General features: G+C 36.4%; 1 protein-coding gene across 21 annotated transcripts in view; it reads left to right on the forward strand.

The window, feature by feature from the left end:
* Positions 1–13198, forward strand: part of GPHN (gephyrin) — a 301803-nt gene that overhangs the window by 114624 nt on the left and 173981 nt on the right. For 18 of the 21 annotated variants that reach the window (XM_075754158.1, XM_075754153.1, XM_075754157.1 and 15 more), the window contains one exon: positions 11437–11494. In XM_075754158.1, coding sequence (XP_075610273.1) covers positions 11437–11494 — 58 coding nt within the window. Of the gene's footprint in view, positions 1–5903; positions 5971–11436; positions 11495–13045; positions 13196–13198 lie in introns of those variants that run through there. The other 3 variants (XM_075754164.1, XM_075754169.1, XM_075754174.1) reach the window with 3 other exon arrangements.

Genomic DNA, 13198 nt, shown 5'->3' on the forward strand with positions numbered 1-13198 from the left:
CACTATTTGTCCTGACATGTTTTAGATGAAAATTTAGCTGACAATACAGTTTATATTAAAATAACCTAGTAAAATCTATCAGGGGGTGGGGTGGATATCTGACAAGATACCAAATCTGGAGTTTTCTCTTCATTTGTAAATGGTCTTTGGTCCACCTGCTCTCTAGATCCACCTTTTAGGTTTTAAGTGGAAGAGATGGTCCTATTGGTTTAATTTGGTTTTATCTGATGGCTATGTACTGAGCCTTCTCAGGACGTGCCTTTCATTGCTTGAGCTGATGCTACCCACCTTCATGTAAGCTCTTTGACCACAAATGCAAATCCAAAAGAGAACAAAACCTTGTAAAGCAATTACATTGTTGCATTCTCATCATAATATGAATTTGCAGTTTTACCAGAGGTTAAGGTCCTAAAATGTATTCTACTGACATTATCTACAGTGGTTTCTCTATCAGTTCTTTAAATGTTTTCTCTTAATGTAATGCTGCAGTTTAGCTCGGTTCCTAAATTTAGGTACTACTGAAACTCATTTCGGTACAAATTTGGATTATTTCTAGGCTCTTGTAACTAGCTTTTTGTTGTTATTACTGTTACTCTCTACAGGGTGAGGGAGTTTAGTGCTAGTTCTTGGAAGGAAAAGGCAGGTTACATCATAACAGTTACTTGTTTGGAGTAAAATTGTAAATTGTGATTTAGCAAGAAAATGGCAGTTTCTTCACAAAGCCTGGATACCTCTGTCCACAAACCTCATCTATTTTTTTGGATATCAGTGGCTGTGAGGGTCACGCTTATGCTGTACTGTCCTCAATACCTGTTTGCAGCTAGAGTTGTCCTAACCTTCTTTCATTTCCTTCCTGTATCCTGGCTCAGGAAGTACTGTGCGGAGTATTAGCAATGTTAGTGTCGGGCGTGTTAGTCATTTGTCTATTGATAGTCAGGTATTTAGCCGTATAATTAATGTAAGGTAGTTCTAGGGGTACAGTATAAGCAACATCTATGGTATGTAGTCTTTTTGAATGTGAATCTTATGCTCGCAGTTAACATATTGGCTATTTCAGATGCCTAGAAATACATATGTGCTATCTGTGGTATTTGCCAGTAGGATTACAGGTTGAGTGTTTGTCAAGACAATCCTCCAGATAGATGGAATTGATTGTTAGCAAAAAAAAGGGAGACAGACCAACATGGGCATGCTGCAAAATGGGAGGTCTCTACTGCTTTTAAAATTTATTTAAAACCTGTGTGGAGTTATCATTTACAAATACACAGTTATGTGGCAGAGACTTCTAGATTAAATTTCTGCTTTGGAAGAGATGCTCTCCTGTCACTTTTGCTATTTTTAGCTAGGCAAATTGGCCAGGGCTTATTAACATGCAATATACAGGACAGCACTTAAGAAAGTTACTTATTTGACAGAAATGTAAACGCCAGGATTCACCTTACCTATTTTCACTCCTACTCACCTGTATTGGAGCAGGAATTGAGGAAGAGATCTGATCTGATCTCTGTGTTCTTCAGCTTGGGGATCTCTGAAGGCATGTTGAATTTATCAGGGATGTTATGGTCACTGTCACCCAAAGGAATATGATAGTAAGTCCTGTGTATATGTGCTCAGTAACCCTATGCAGTCATATGTTTAAAAAAAAAATAATCTTACTGTGGGGTGGGTGACTCTTCTTTCTAAATATCATACTTGTGGGAGCAGCAGTAATAAAGAAGAAGAGAAGGGCTTTGGCAAAATGGAACCAGAGGGGATTGTTCTATCTAACTATTATTTTTACTTTTAAGAGAATGTAATACAGAACAGATGGCAGGAGAACATAGCTGATCATGACTTCCAAGGGTGACTTAAAGCTGCGAGTAAGGAGAAGTTAATAGTTATATTTTACCGATGGATTATGTTTGTGCAAGCTATTTACAAGTTAAAAGTAGTAATTTTATTTAGAACCTGAATGAAACAAAATGCACAAATCCACATTTAATCAAAGACCTTTTAAGTTGTCTAAGACCTGCATGTCCCCTGTCTACCATGTTTCTGAATATGAGAGAGTCAGGTTTTAATGAATTGTGACATGAGTAGCAGAAACAATACATCAGTAGTTTTTAAATTCATCTAGAAATATTTTGTTGACATTTAAATGATCAGATGCAAAGAAAAAAGGGAATGACAACTACAGAAAACAAAAATATGAGTGCTGAAAAACCCTTACAGCCAATAATACATGAAAAACAAAGAAATGTTTTTCAGTAATTTGAGTTTGAACCTTACAGAAGTACTTTACAAGCAGCTGTAAAGTGTGGAAGATGGCTTCAAAAATAACTGTAAATTATCTGGAATGGAGATAACTATGAGGGACATGTAATAAAATCTCACTTTCAGCATTGTCAGTAATGCTATTTGTCAATAGAAAGTTCCTCCTAGGTGTGAAGGGTGATGGATCAAACATGGAGTTGTTTTATTCATATGACTATTCTGTGACTGAACAGATTTCATTATTTTTTTTCCTTTCTCATTCCCTACACATAGCATACACTAAAAAAAGCCAATTGAGTCAGGTCACTATTTTAAACATAATTAGTTCTCCTATTTAGGCCGTACGTGGCAATATATGTGTATATATGCAAACACACTAATGTATTAAAGAAAAACAACAGCAAATTCTGCCTCTGAATTTAACTATCTGGAGAAATACAGACATAACAAGACTGCCATTAATCATATATTGGATTGTACTCGTACTTTATATCTCTCTGGAGTGTGGTGGAGAGAAACAAGACATTAGAGCTTTGGGAAGGTGAAGTATTATGTGAACTGGTGTGGGAACCCTTCTGGATGTGGCTTGCTTCTGAGATCCTCTGTCATTCTTGTAATTTCAGAATTGTAGGATTTTTACTTTTTAAAAAAATAAGTTCTTTAAAAGATTTTGCATATCTCAGCCAAACTTCCTCTCTTTTTAAAATAAACATTTAATATTTATTAGCCTTGGCATAAGCATGCACATAGAATTTGTGTGTCTAAGCATGCTTCACAAGCATGTGCACGTGCTTGAGCATCTAAGAAATGGAAGGGAAAATATACACTAAAGTTATTGGGAAGAAAATTATGATATTGTAGTGGGTGTGAGAAGCATATACATGGTAAATAGCTAGAGGGTTCAAGGTGAAGGGTCATATTTTTTAACTCCATTTTTTGTCGGATGCTAAAAATCGGGGGGGGGGGGGGAGGTGGCCAGTATTAATGTGTAAGAAAATAAGGCTTACTGTTTCTACTAGTTGTGGGTCAACTTATTCTCCTAGGAGGAATCTTGTTCTTAACATTTGATTCTGATGGTCTTTCATTTACATTTGGGTAGAAGCAAATAGAGCTCAACTGAAATGATAGGAGTGTCAGCAAAAATAGCTTTATCTGCCTGTATAAGTTTCTACGAGCTGTTATGGTAATTTAGCAGTAGAATATTTCATCTCCAGGCAGATCATTGCAATCCTTATCATATTGCCTAAATCCTTTAATTTGCAGTGCCTTCCAAGATAGGCAAAAGGTCACTCTCAGGCACCCCAAAATTTTTCTTTCAGTTCAGGCAGGTGAGGATTTTGTCACAGGCAGTTGCTAGCAATATATATGCAAATGCTCTGTATCTCTCCGAGGTAGGTACTTGCTGGAAAAAATGCAAATACATACTTTGCCCTAGCACAGTATATCCTATAGGACAAAGTAAGATCAACATTTATTATTGTCTTGGTCCTTACTATAAATACTTCTCTTCATACAGTGTTTTCAAGTCCTCAGTCTACCAACTAAATCCCAACATGGATATTAAATATGTATTTCTTTGTCTAAATGGTGAGCATTTGACTGTTTTCGTGGTAATGATTTTTGTCTGCTTCTGCATATTTTTTCTCTCAGGAAATTTCAAATCTTGCTCATGTTGTTTAATGAGCTGGCTGGTCAAGCATCTGATGCCCCGGTGGGAACTTTCAAAGTCACTGAACACATTTTTACTTAAATCTAGCTGACATTTCTGTCTGTTTGATTTAATGTATGATTTCCATAGTTAGATTACCAATCAGATGGAGCATAGTACAATCATTCCTCTGCGATACAAACACGAGTGCATCCCGCACAGAAGTGGGCTTTTAGCTGTTGGTCCACATGGCAAAACTGTTTTCAGATTCTGCTGGCATTTGAGAAGACTTTAAAAATCAGTTTTAATTAGAAATAAAATTTTGAACCTATATTGAAAATTCTGAGTATAGAATTAGTCTTTGGTATTTTATTCTCCGCCCATTTCAGGTGCAGCGCACCTCTCTTTTGTTATAAATGGTAGAACTAGGGTATTACGAACCATGAAATATTTGGTGTAGTGTTCTGCATGCCACATTGTCTGACACAGTTAAATGCTGAAGTTAATTAAAGTCCTAAAAAATTTTTTTTGAAGTTATAAATATCCATATTGTTCATATTTCATTTCATTCTATTCAAAGATCTCAAAATGTTTGCCATTGTATGCTTCATACCCTTGCTGTGAAGCATACAAATATTAATGGTAGGACTTTTTAACAATTGTTAATGAATTTGTTTAGTGGAAATCAAAACTCAAATAGTTTTTGCTTCTTAGGGAAGTTCAGCATTCCTCCTACTTTTGCCCAGAAGGCATTTCTCTTCATGCTGAGAGTAAAAAAATAACAACATTGCACCACTGAAAAGTCCGTGTATTCTAAGTGTCCTCTTCATCCATTTTGTGTCTTATGGGAGCCAGTGCCTGCAAACCAAATTTCTTGGGACTGTTGCCTTCCCTGCTCCCCTTCTGGTGTCTTCATTATGGAGTGAGTAAACCAATAAACATTTTCAAGAGCAGGCAGTCTATAGATCTCTCTTTTGGATGGCAGCAATAAGACCCCAAACTGTCATATATAGGTGTGCCCCAAGTTAAACCGAAGATTCCCCCTAGAAAACTACACTAAGCCCTGAACTGATGTGGGTTTTGATAACTCTATAGAGTTATATATACTTTAAGTCATAACAGTTCCAATTTCCTCCCCCAAAATTAAATGAATTATTCTGCTAAAAGGGGACAGTGACTCCTGGTTATGTGATTGCCAAATGACATACATATGACCTTGTGCCTAGTTTCTGGCATTTGTTGAAGACAAGGATCCTTGTTGCCTTCTTTCCCAATAACAGATTGTTGATGTGACAGTATTTTCCTACTGAAGGTGCCTGAAAAATTAGCTTCTTCTAATTTATTCTTGCTTTTCCTATAGTGAAGTAAAAAAAAATAAAAAATCTTTGAAGCATGAAAGAGAAAAACATTTTTTTCTCCTTAAAAGTAATGGTTTTGTGTAGTTTGTTTTTTGTGTTTAAAAAAAAAAAGCAGAGAGCAGTGAAAAATGTGTTCTTATACCTTTGTTACTCTTAAAACAGTAAAAAGGTAGACAATAAAATTTTTAAAAGTTGGCTTAATTTTACACACACACACACCCGCCCCTTTCTTCATTTTTTGTGTGTGCAATAAATCTTTGGGATGTGGAGAGGCAGAGGGAGAATCCCGTAATTTTGACATCTTAATCCCAGAGCTGTTGTTCATGAGAGACATGAACTGACAGAGGGCATGTCGCAGTCATTTTGTTTCTGTGAGGTTTTTGAGTACAGCATCTTGAAGTTCACCTAAGATTGGGGCGGTGAAGTTGTCGAGGATCTAATTATTGAATCCATTAAAAAAACCAGAAAGAAACAAAACAAAAAACACAGGCTGGATCTTCAGAATGTAATTCTACACCTTAGAGTAAGTGATACTGTCGTCAGGAAGCGCTTTCAAGCTGTTTTGCACAATTCCTTGCTGGCGTGCAGCCAGCGATAGGAGCAGCAGCCCAGCTTGCTCTAGCCGCCACTGCTCTGTTGTGTAGGAAGCAAGCCCAAAATAGCGTGCCTTCTTACTACCTCCCTTCAGGGAGCGTTAACAATTTCTCAAAGGTCAGTAGAAACTAGTATCAATTAAAGTAGCTGTGCCTCTGCTTTTAATGTATGCTCTTACAGGTAGTGGAGAATCAAGTTGCTTTGAAATGCAATTCTGCTACCTCTTTTCCCTGGAATACTTGGTGAAGTTTTGGCTCTATGTGAGGATCCAAGGCAAGGTGATTTGCTGATGGCTCGTGAGTCAACATTAAGCTAGCCCAGTTGAGTAGGCTAAAAATGTTGTCCATTTACTCTGGCAGGAGTAGTAACATAACGTGTATTCATTCAGTAGCCTGGGATAAAATGAACACGCCCTTAAAATTAGAAATAGCCAGTCTGGCTCCCAGTCATTTGATCTGCCCACAAGCACAGTCTCTCTTGACTATTAGCTTGGTTTATAAATCAGTCAAAAGGTAGAATATCCTGATAGTAGATAACAAATATATTTATGAGATGGATCTAGCCGGAAAAAAAAAAGTTGAGCAGAGGATTTTGAGTTTTATGTTCATGTAAAGATGAAGCAGAGTTTCACTGGGAGGTTTAGTGACAACTTGATATCATTTAGACAGTGATCTATTTGAAGAAAGATTAATGTTAATTAAAGTGGCATTGGAGAACTTCAGCAGATGACAGCAGCCAAGCTGGCTACAAGCTATTTTTAGAAAATTGACTTCATTGCATTCGGTATGACTCATTTATTAAGTTAACAGATGAATCAATAGCTCAGCTTCTTATGTCAGTCACTGAATGTGGAACTGTATATAAAGACTGTGTTCATATCTTTGGTCAGAGATCAAATTATAAAAGCTGACCAGTATCGATTCAGTCCAAGTGCGCAAGTGTTTTGCCCATGATGTAGCTATGCAATGATAATCCAGTGAGCCCATCAGCACGTGCATACGTACAGGGGCACAGGGGAACACCAGTCAGAACTCCAACTTGTGACTATATGGAAAATAACACTGTGATAATTTTAACCTTCTATTCAGAATAAATGCTTTAAAAATGAGAAATTCAATTTCTGTTTTAGATATTGAAACATACAGCAAACAGGTCATAAAAGGATAATTTATTAAAATAATGGATAGTTTATTGTTAGAATAGAGTTGTAATTTATTTCTCTTAAGTTTTGTCTTCTCAAGTTCTCTTCCCATTTGGACTGTGGTTCTTTGTTTCTTGCCTCCATTTGAGCATAGTTCTTGCTGGTTTTTAACTTTCCTTAACTTGGATGAAGTTCAAGTTTTCCCTCTTCAGTGACGTTCTGCTTTAATTTGTAAAATAGTAAAGCTTCCATCTGTTCCAATACAACTGTATTGGCCTCACTTCAGTTTATTTCTTGTATTTTGCTAATTTCTTAGGTTGCTATAGAAACCTTGCTTTCTGCATTCTCTTGAATCCTTTTTGTGAACTTCCTGCGAACTCAGTCTATGCATTACCTGAGATGCACTTTTTTCCTAAAATAGTTTCCCTAAAAAAGACACAAAGTTTCTGTTCTTTCACAAACTCCTCTGCAAATAGTTATATGAGATTTGTTATTTCCTAATTATTTTTATGGAATTTCTATCCCATCTTTTCTGATTTTCTCCTCGAAGACCTTCACCAGTTTAGCTCAATATAAGGTGTGGTTCAGCTCTGACTTTTACATCTAGGAATAATTTCACTTCTCTTCCAGAAAGGGATTAGAGAACCCGGGGCGTCTGTGTTACATGCAGAATATGATACAGATCTGATGAGACTGATATCTATCAAAATTTGGATATAAATTGTGGGATATTTCAGAGATTATCTGTTACATATACACATGTGAAAAATTAAAGCTAACTAATATTTAAAATAATTTGACTATTAAATAAAGTGGCTTGCTGTAGTGTGAAAATACTGCACTTTGGAAGAGAAAGGCTTGCGCATTAGGTCTCTAGATGAAGTTTGTGCTTGTCTTTTCAGCTTACTGGAAGCAGCTACTGTGTATTTAACTTTGCTCTTGCCTGGTTGTATATTTGGTCTAAGGAGATGCCATTTATACTGTAGGATGCTGGATGTTGTGTTGTTCAACTGGAGAAAAATATAATAAAATCTATAATAAAACTAAAATGTGTGAAAGACGAAGAGTGAATCTGCACAAAAGTTGAGTCCCTGGTGAACTAAATTCTGGCCCTTCTAACGTGTCCTTTGCTGCATTATATTCTCGTGTACAAAGCCCGCAGTAGTTAATGTGTACTCATGCTAGCTGGTCCTTTGATTTTCTGATCGCAGTGTAATTGCTTCTTGAAAGACTGTATCAAAAAAGTTAGTGTAAAGTGTTCTAACAGAACCAACCTGCAGACAGAGGTTGCTCCAAGGGAAATGAAAATCCGTATGCCACGTGCAAGTCCTCTCTCACAGATTGTGTATCGTCCTGCAGCTGAAATCTCCTGTGTGTAATTGTCTGGCCTCTGTTCTTTCAGGTGTCAGCGGTCAAATCAAGTATTTGCAAAATAACAGGCAAACTTCCAGACAGGTTGCAATTGATAATGACACTTAAATGTAATTCAGAGAAATACTTGAAATACAAAGTTTTCCTTAAGCTGGTCATACCAATTAATGCATCGATTTTTGGTTTGCCTTGATTTTGCTGTTCTTTCTTACCATTCATTGCACTGTTTTGGTTTTCTCAGTAACTTGTGTGTGCATGAGATTGTGCAGTCCTTTACTCTGTGGACTTATCTAACTGTGGGAGATTTGCAATAGCAATTTGGTAACACCAAACTAAGCACTTTCAAATTTCTTTTCAGAGTATTTACCTTGAGGTTGGAATGAAATGGGTTTTGTGATTTTTGAGTGACAAGTATGCAGCATGTTTCACAACTGGTTCTGCCTCTTAAGTTCATTTGGCAAGTGAATTGTATGGCACAATATTTTGTGTGTGACATTGAAGTTAGTCAAGACATTTTGCCAGGAAAAAAAGCAGACTTTTTAAAAATTTTATCTGTGTGTTACTGTTTACTACCCACAGGCTACCAAGTAGGCAGCTTAAATGTTTTCTTCTTATAGATACATTATTATATAGTAAACCCAAAAATTCACGTGTCATACTTATGACCAGTAGAAAAGTTCAGGATGTGTTAACTGGATCCTCCCAGTGTGTGTGATGCCTTTAAACTCCTGTGAAACTCAGAACCAAACTTTATACACAAAGTCAAATGTCTTTATTCTGTCTTCTATAGAACCAGATTTAACTGGCAAGCTGCAGTGGTGGATCTCTCTTCCAGGAGTTATAAAATGGAGTGAAATCTAATGTTCTCAAATGAAGAAAGTATAGATTTCCTTAAAAGTGTCATTTCAGCTCTGAGGCATTTATAGAATTGTATATTTATGTGTCTCTGGTTCTCTTTCAGTTTCAAATTTGTTATTATTTATGGGTGTAGTCTGGATTTTCAAACTAAAGATGTCAGTGTAGGATTGAAAATGTATTAAGATAGATACGGTGAGCTGGAGCTATAGGTGAGAGATTGTTTATTTAAACAGTAACATAACTTTTAATATATCTTGCTCTTTCATAAATGTGGAATTGTGGTAATTGACATTTTACTTTAAAATGAGCTACCATTTGGACTGCAACTTGGCAGATTCAGAGCATGTTAAACTCTTGACACAAAACTTTGCAGAAGTACTTGCAGAAAATGATGTTAAATCATGGTTTAAACAAGCTAGATGAGTTTACTGAGTCAATTATTTTCATTTTTAAATTTTTTTTCTGATGTATTCCAAGAAAGTGCTTAATAGTTGTGCCCAGGGTGGCCAATAAAGAAACCTGCCAGGTGGAATTGCCTGCTGGTGGAGTGCTGGCAGCAGAGCCTCTGTCCTCCCCTTCTGCTAGAGGATAAAGTCAGCAAGGTTATTTTTTGGGTACTCCAGAGTGCAGACCAGAATGGGTCTGAAAGAACTAAATAAAAACATATTTTCTTATGGACCTCATTCCAGAGGCAATAGAACAGGTCATGTGCAGTAATTACATGCACTGATCTGAGCCATTCCTTGTCACAGTATGATGAACCAATCCTTTGTCATGATGTTAAAACCAGTTTCTTGTAGCTATCCCTGGAAACACCATTTGAACAAAGGTCAGGTATAGTGAAGAATAAAAGCTATTTGTACTTGCACTTGCACCAAAAGTTTCTGTTCTCTCCAACTTTCAACTCAATCAAGTTGCAGAGGAAATGGAGAGCGATGGCTACACTGTAATTGTTCATGATGAATTTGAATGCTTTAATGTCTGGACCCTGTCTCTACCTTGGAAATCATAGTTGATATTACTTGGAGCAGTGATGAACCTCAGACTTGATTTTTCCTGTGCAGATTCATCTTCTGTCTAAAGCCTCCAAACCTTTCATTTCTGAGAGTGACCGACTTGTAGAGACCTGGAAAGGCAGGACTTGTGGGGAAAATCTTAATGTTTTTTCTGTGTTACTCTCTTCTCCCTTTTTTAGGTTGAGTAAACAGTATGTGTAATAATTTCGAGATTGAATATAAGGAAATACATCTGTGTAGAAATGCTGACAATTGGAAAGAAAGATTCCAATAATAGGGAGATAATACAAATACACATTTGATAGCTGTCTAGTGCTTTACAATAAATAGTTTCTTATTTGATTTCCATTTCCGTAGGATCCAGAAAATGACTAGTGCTGCTGTGCAGAGCCAGCAGGGAGGTCATTAGTGCAGTTATATTTTTAGGTCTGAATTGTCACTATCAATGATACTGCTTCATGAAATAAAAGAAGCCATCTCTGCATGACTCTGGGGAAAATGTAATATTTATCACCATTTATAGTACATGCTACTTGTGTATCTTTAGTATGTGAACTATTCTTACCATAAACTTTTGCAGGATGTAGACAAGTAAGTTCATTAAGTTCAATATGGAACAAACCCCCTGTTTTTCTACATCTGTGCCAACTCTTGCACATCCACTTTTTATTACCAATCATGAACTCCAGAGACTTTTCAAACATGGAAGCCCTAGAGTCTGTGTGGTTTGTGAGGTCAGTAAAGAATTTCAATTTCTAGAATTGCATTTGGATGCATTTAAGACTGTATAGCAGCTTAGTGAAATACTGAGTACAAAGCACATCAGGCTTTAAATATTGAAATTCATCCATATGACTTACATGACAAACAAGAAATCATAGAATGTGATGACTGATTGCTATTAATGTAAAGAATAACATCCCAGTGATGGTAATTCTGCTTGTTTGACCAAATTCTTATCTTTCAGGCTAGTGAAAGACACCTTCTTTCTGATTTTTATGTTATTCACATGAAGTTTTTTCTTTGGATAAAGAAAGAGGTCTTTTTGCTGTTGTTTTGGGGCTTGGTGGGTTTTACCTCTAAATTAGTAGGAGGGATATTTGTTTTGGAACCATTAATATGCTGTGCTTCATGTTACTGATTTTGAGAACATTTTTCTTCTGATTTCAGAGAATATTTTTCTTCTCCTGATTTCAGGTTGGGTGGGACTATATCTGCGTACAAGATAGTGCCAGATGAAATAGAAGAAATCAAGGTACAGTATTACTGCCTTTCAACACAGAATTCCTTTGCTTGAAGAATTACAGAAATGTTACATTAAAAAGCCATGTTATTTCTTGTGTTGAAGTGTATCATAGGAGGAAGTGTCTAAAGTTAAATTCTAAGATTCATATTTAAGCATCTAAAATAGAATTTTTGTTATTTTCACAAGTACAGTTTACCTTCAGCTTAAGTTGACTTCAGTAGGGTTTGTTTGATGCCAAAAACTTGTGTAATTCAACATATTTCTGTTTCGTTATCTGAAGACAGATGGAGGACTACTGTGAATATTGAGTTACATTTTCATAACAAAAAAATAAATATAAATGTCCTTTTGCTTTTGAGATCAAAAACACATCCATTTTTTTCAATAGTATCTGTCTTAAGAAGGGCATAGTATGAAGTCATTGCTACTCAAAGTCATTAAAAGCTCTTTGATTTGGGGGAGTGAAAACAAATACTGAAGTTAATCTCCAATGCAATGTACCTGATAACAAAACTCACTTTAGCTGAGTCCACTCATGGAAAATACTTCAGCAATTTGTGTCAATTTTGTTCTTCAGTGGAGTAAAAGATGGGTACTAGGTGGGAATTTGGCCTAGATCTGGTAGCCTGGTCTGTGTAGCTGGTTCTTTATTTCATTGGTAGTCAATTAGTGTGACATACTGCTTGCTCATTGTGATTACTTAACCCATTATGCTGTTTCATGTACTCATTTTCAGTTGTACAAAGGGAATCAAGAGTAGTTTAAAATCTAGTAGAGGGAAATGGTTGCATAATCATCTGATCTAGACACGACTTCACAGTGTGTAAAGTTGTGAGGATTTATTCGTCCTCAATTAGCATCAAACCCACTGTAAGAAATACAGTGACTGCCTGTATCTGCATCAGTCAAAGTTATCACTCCATCGTGATCAAAATCAGTTTCTTTCCTCTGAGATTCATGGACTCCTCTATCTTGAATTATCAAGAGGAGCATGATTTATTAGGATAGATCCAATATTTAGACTTTGGAATTAGAAAGGAAGAAAGTTTTCAAAAATTATTAATGTTATGTAATATTTTACTGATGTTCAGAGAACCACCAAAACTATAAAACCAAAAAATGACAAAACCCCTAAACCATAATCTTTCTCCTTTAATATAAGAAATCCAAGCCCACTGACGTTTTGCTGATGTTGAAGATGGAGAACAGGAAGCTGATATTTCTGGCTTCATTGTGCAAACTGAGTTCAGTGAACAAAGAAAAATGAATGCTGGGGAATAGGAAATAATTTTATTTTTAGGAACTTACTGTATTAGGCAAGATCAGTAGTCACAGGAATGTGGAGTTTGTTCCCCCCCAGCCTGTTCTGATTTTTCAGCTCTTTCTTACTCAGCCGGTGTTTAAATGTTTGATATCCTAGGAAACAGCGAAGGATGGGTTACTCATTGATCTCAGTTGTGCCAGCATGTAAGTGTGGAGGGAGGATTGTATTGTTCTAAGTCAGAGCTATTGAAAGTGTTTGGAAAAAATCACCTCCTTTACTTGTTTCTGGTAGCTGTCTTGTCTTGTTTGGGTAATGAGTTTTTCAGGTTGTGACTGAAGTCAGCCCACCTCTCACACCTTAAATGTTTGAACTTCTCAAGCTGTAATACAATAGATGTTATTCATATGAAATAAGGCATTAGTGGAAGATGCCAAGACATGCTAGCAGTG

This window comes from Balearica regulorum, chromosome 5 (assembly GCF_011004875.1).
Source record: "Balearica regulorum gibbericeps isolate bBalReg1 chromosome 5, bBalReg1.pri, whole genome shotgun sequence".
NCBI classification, from domain to species: Eukaryota; Metazoa; Chordata; class Aves; order Gruiformes; family Gruidae; genus Balearica; species Balearica regulorum.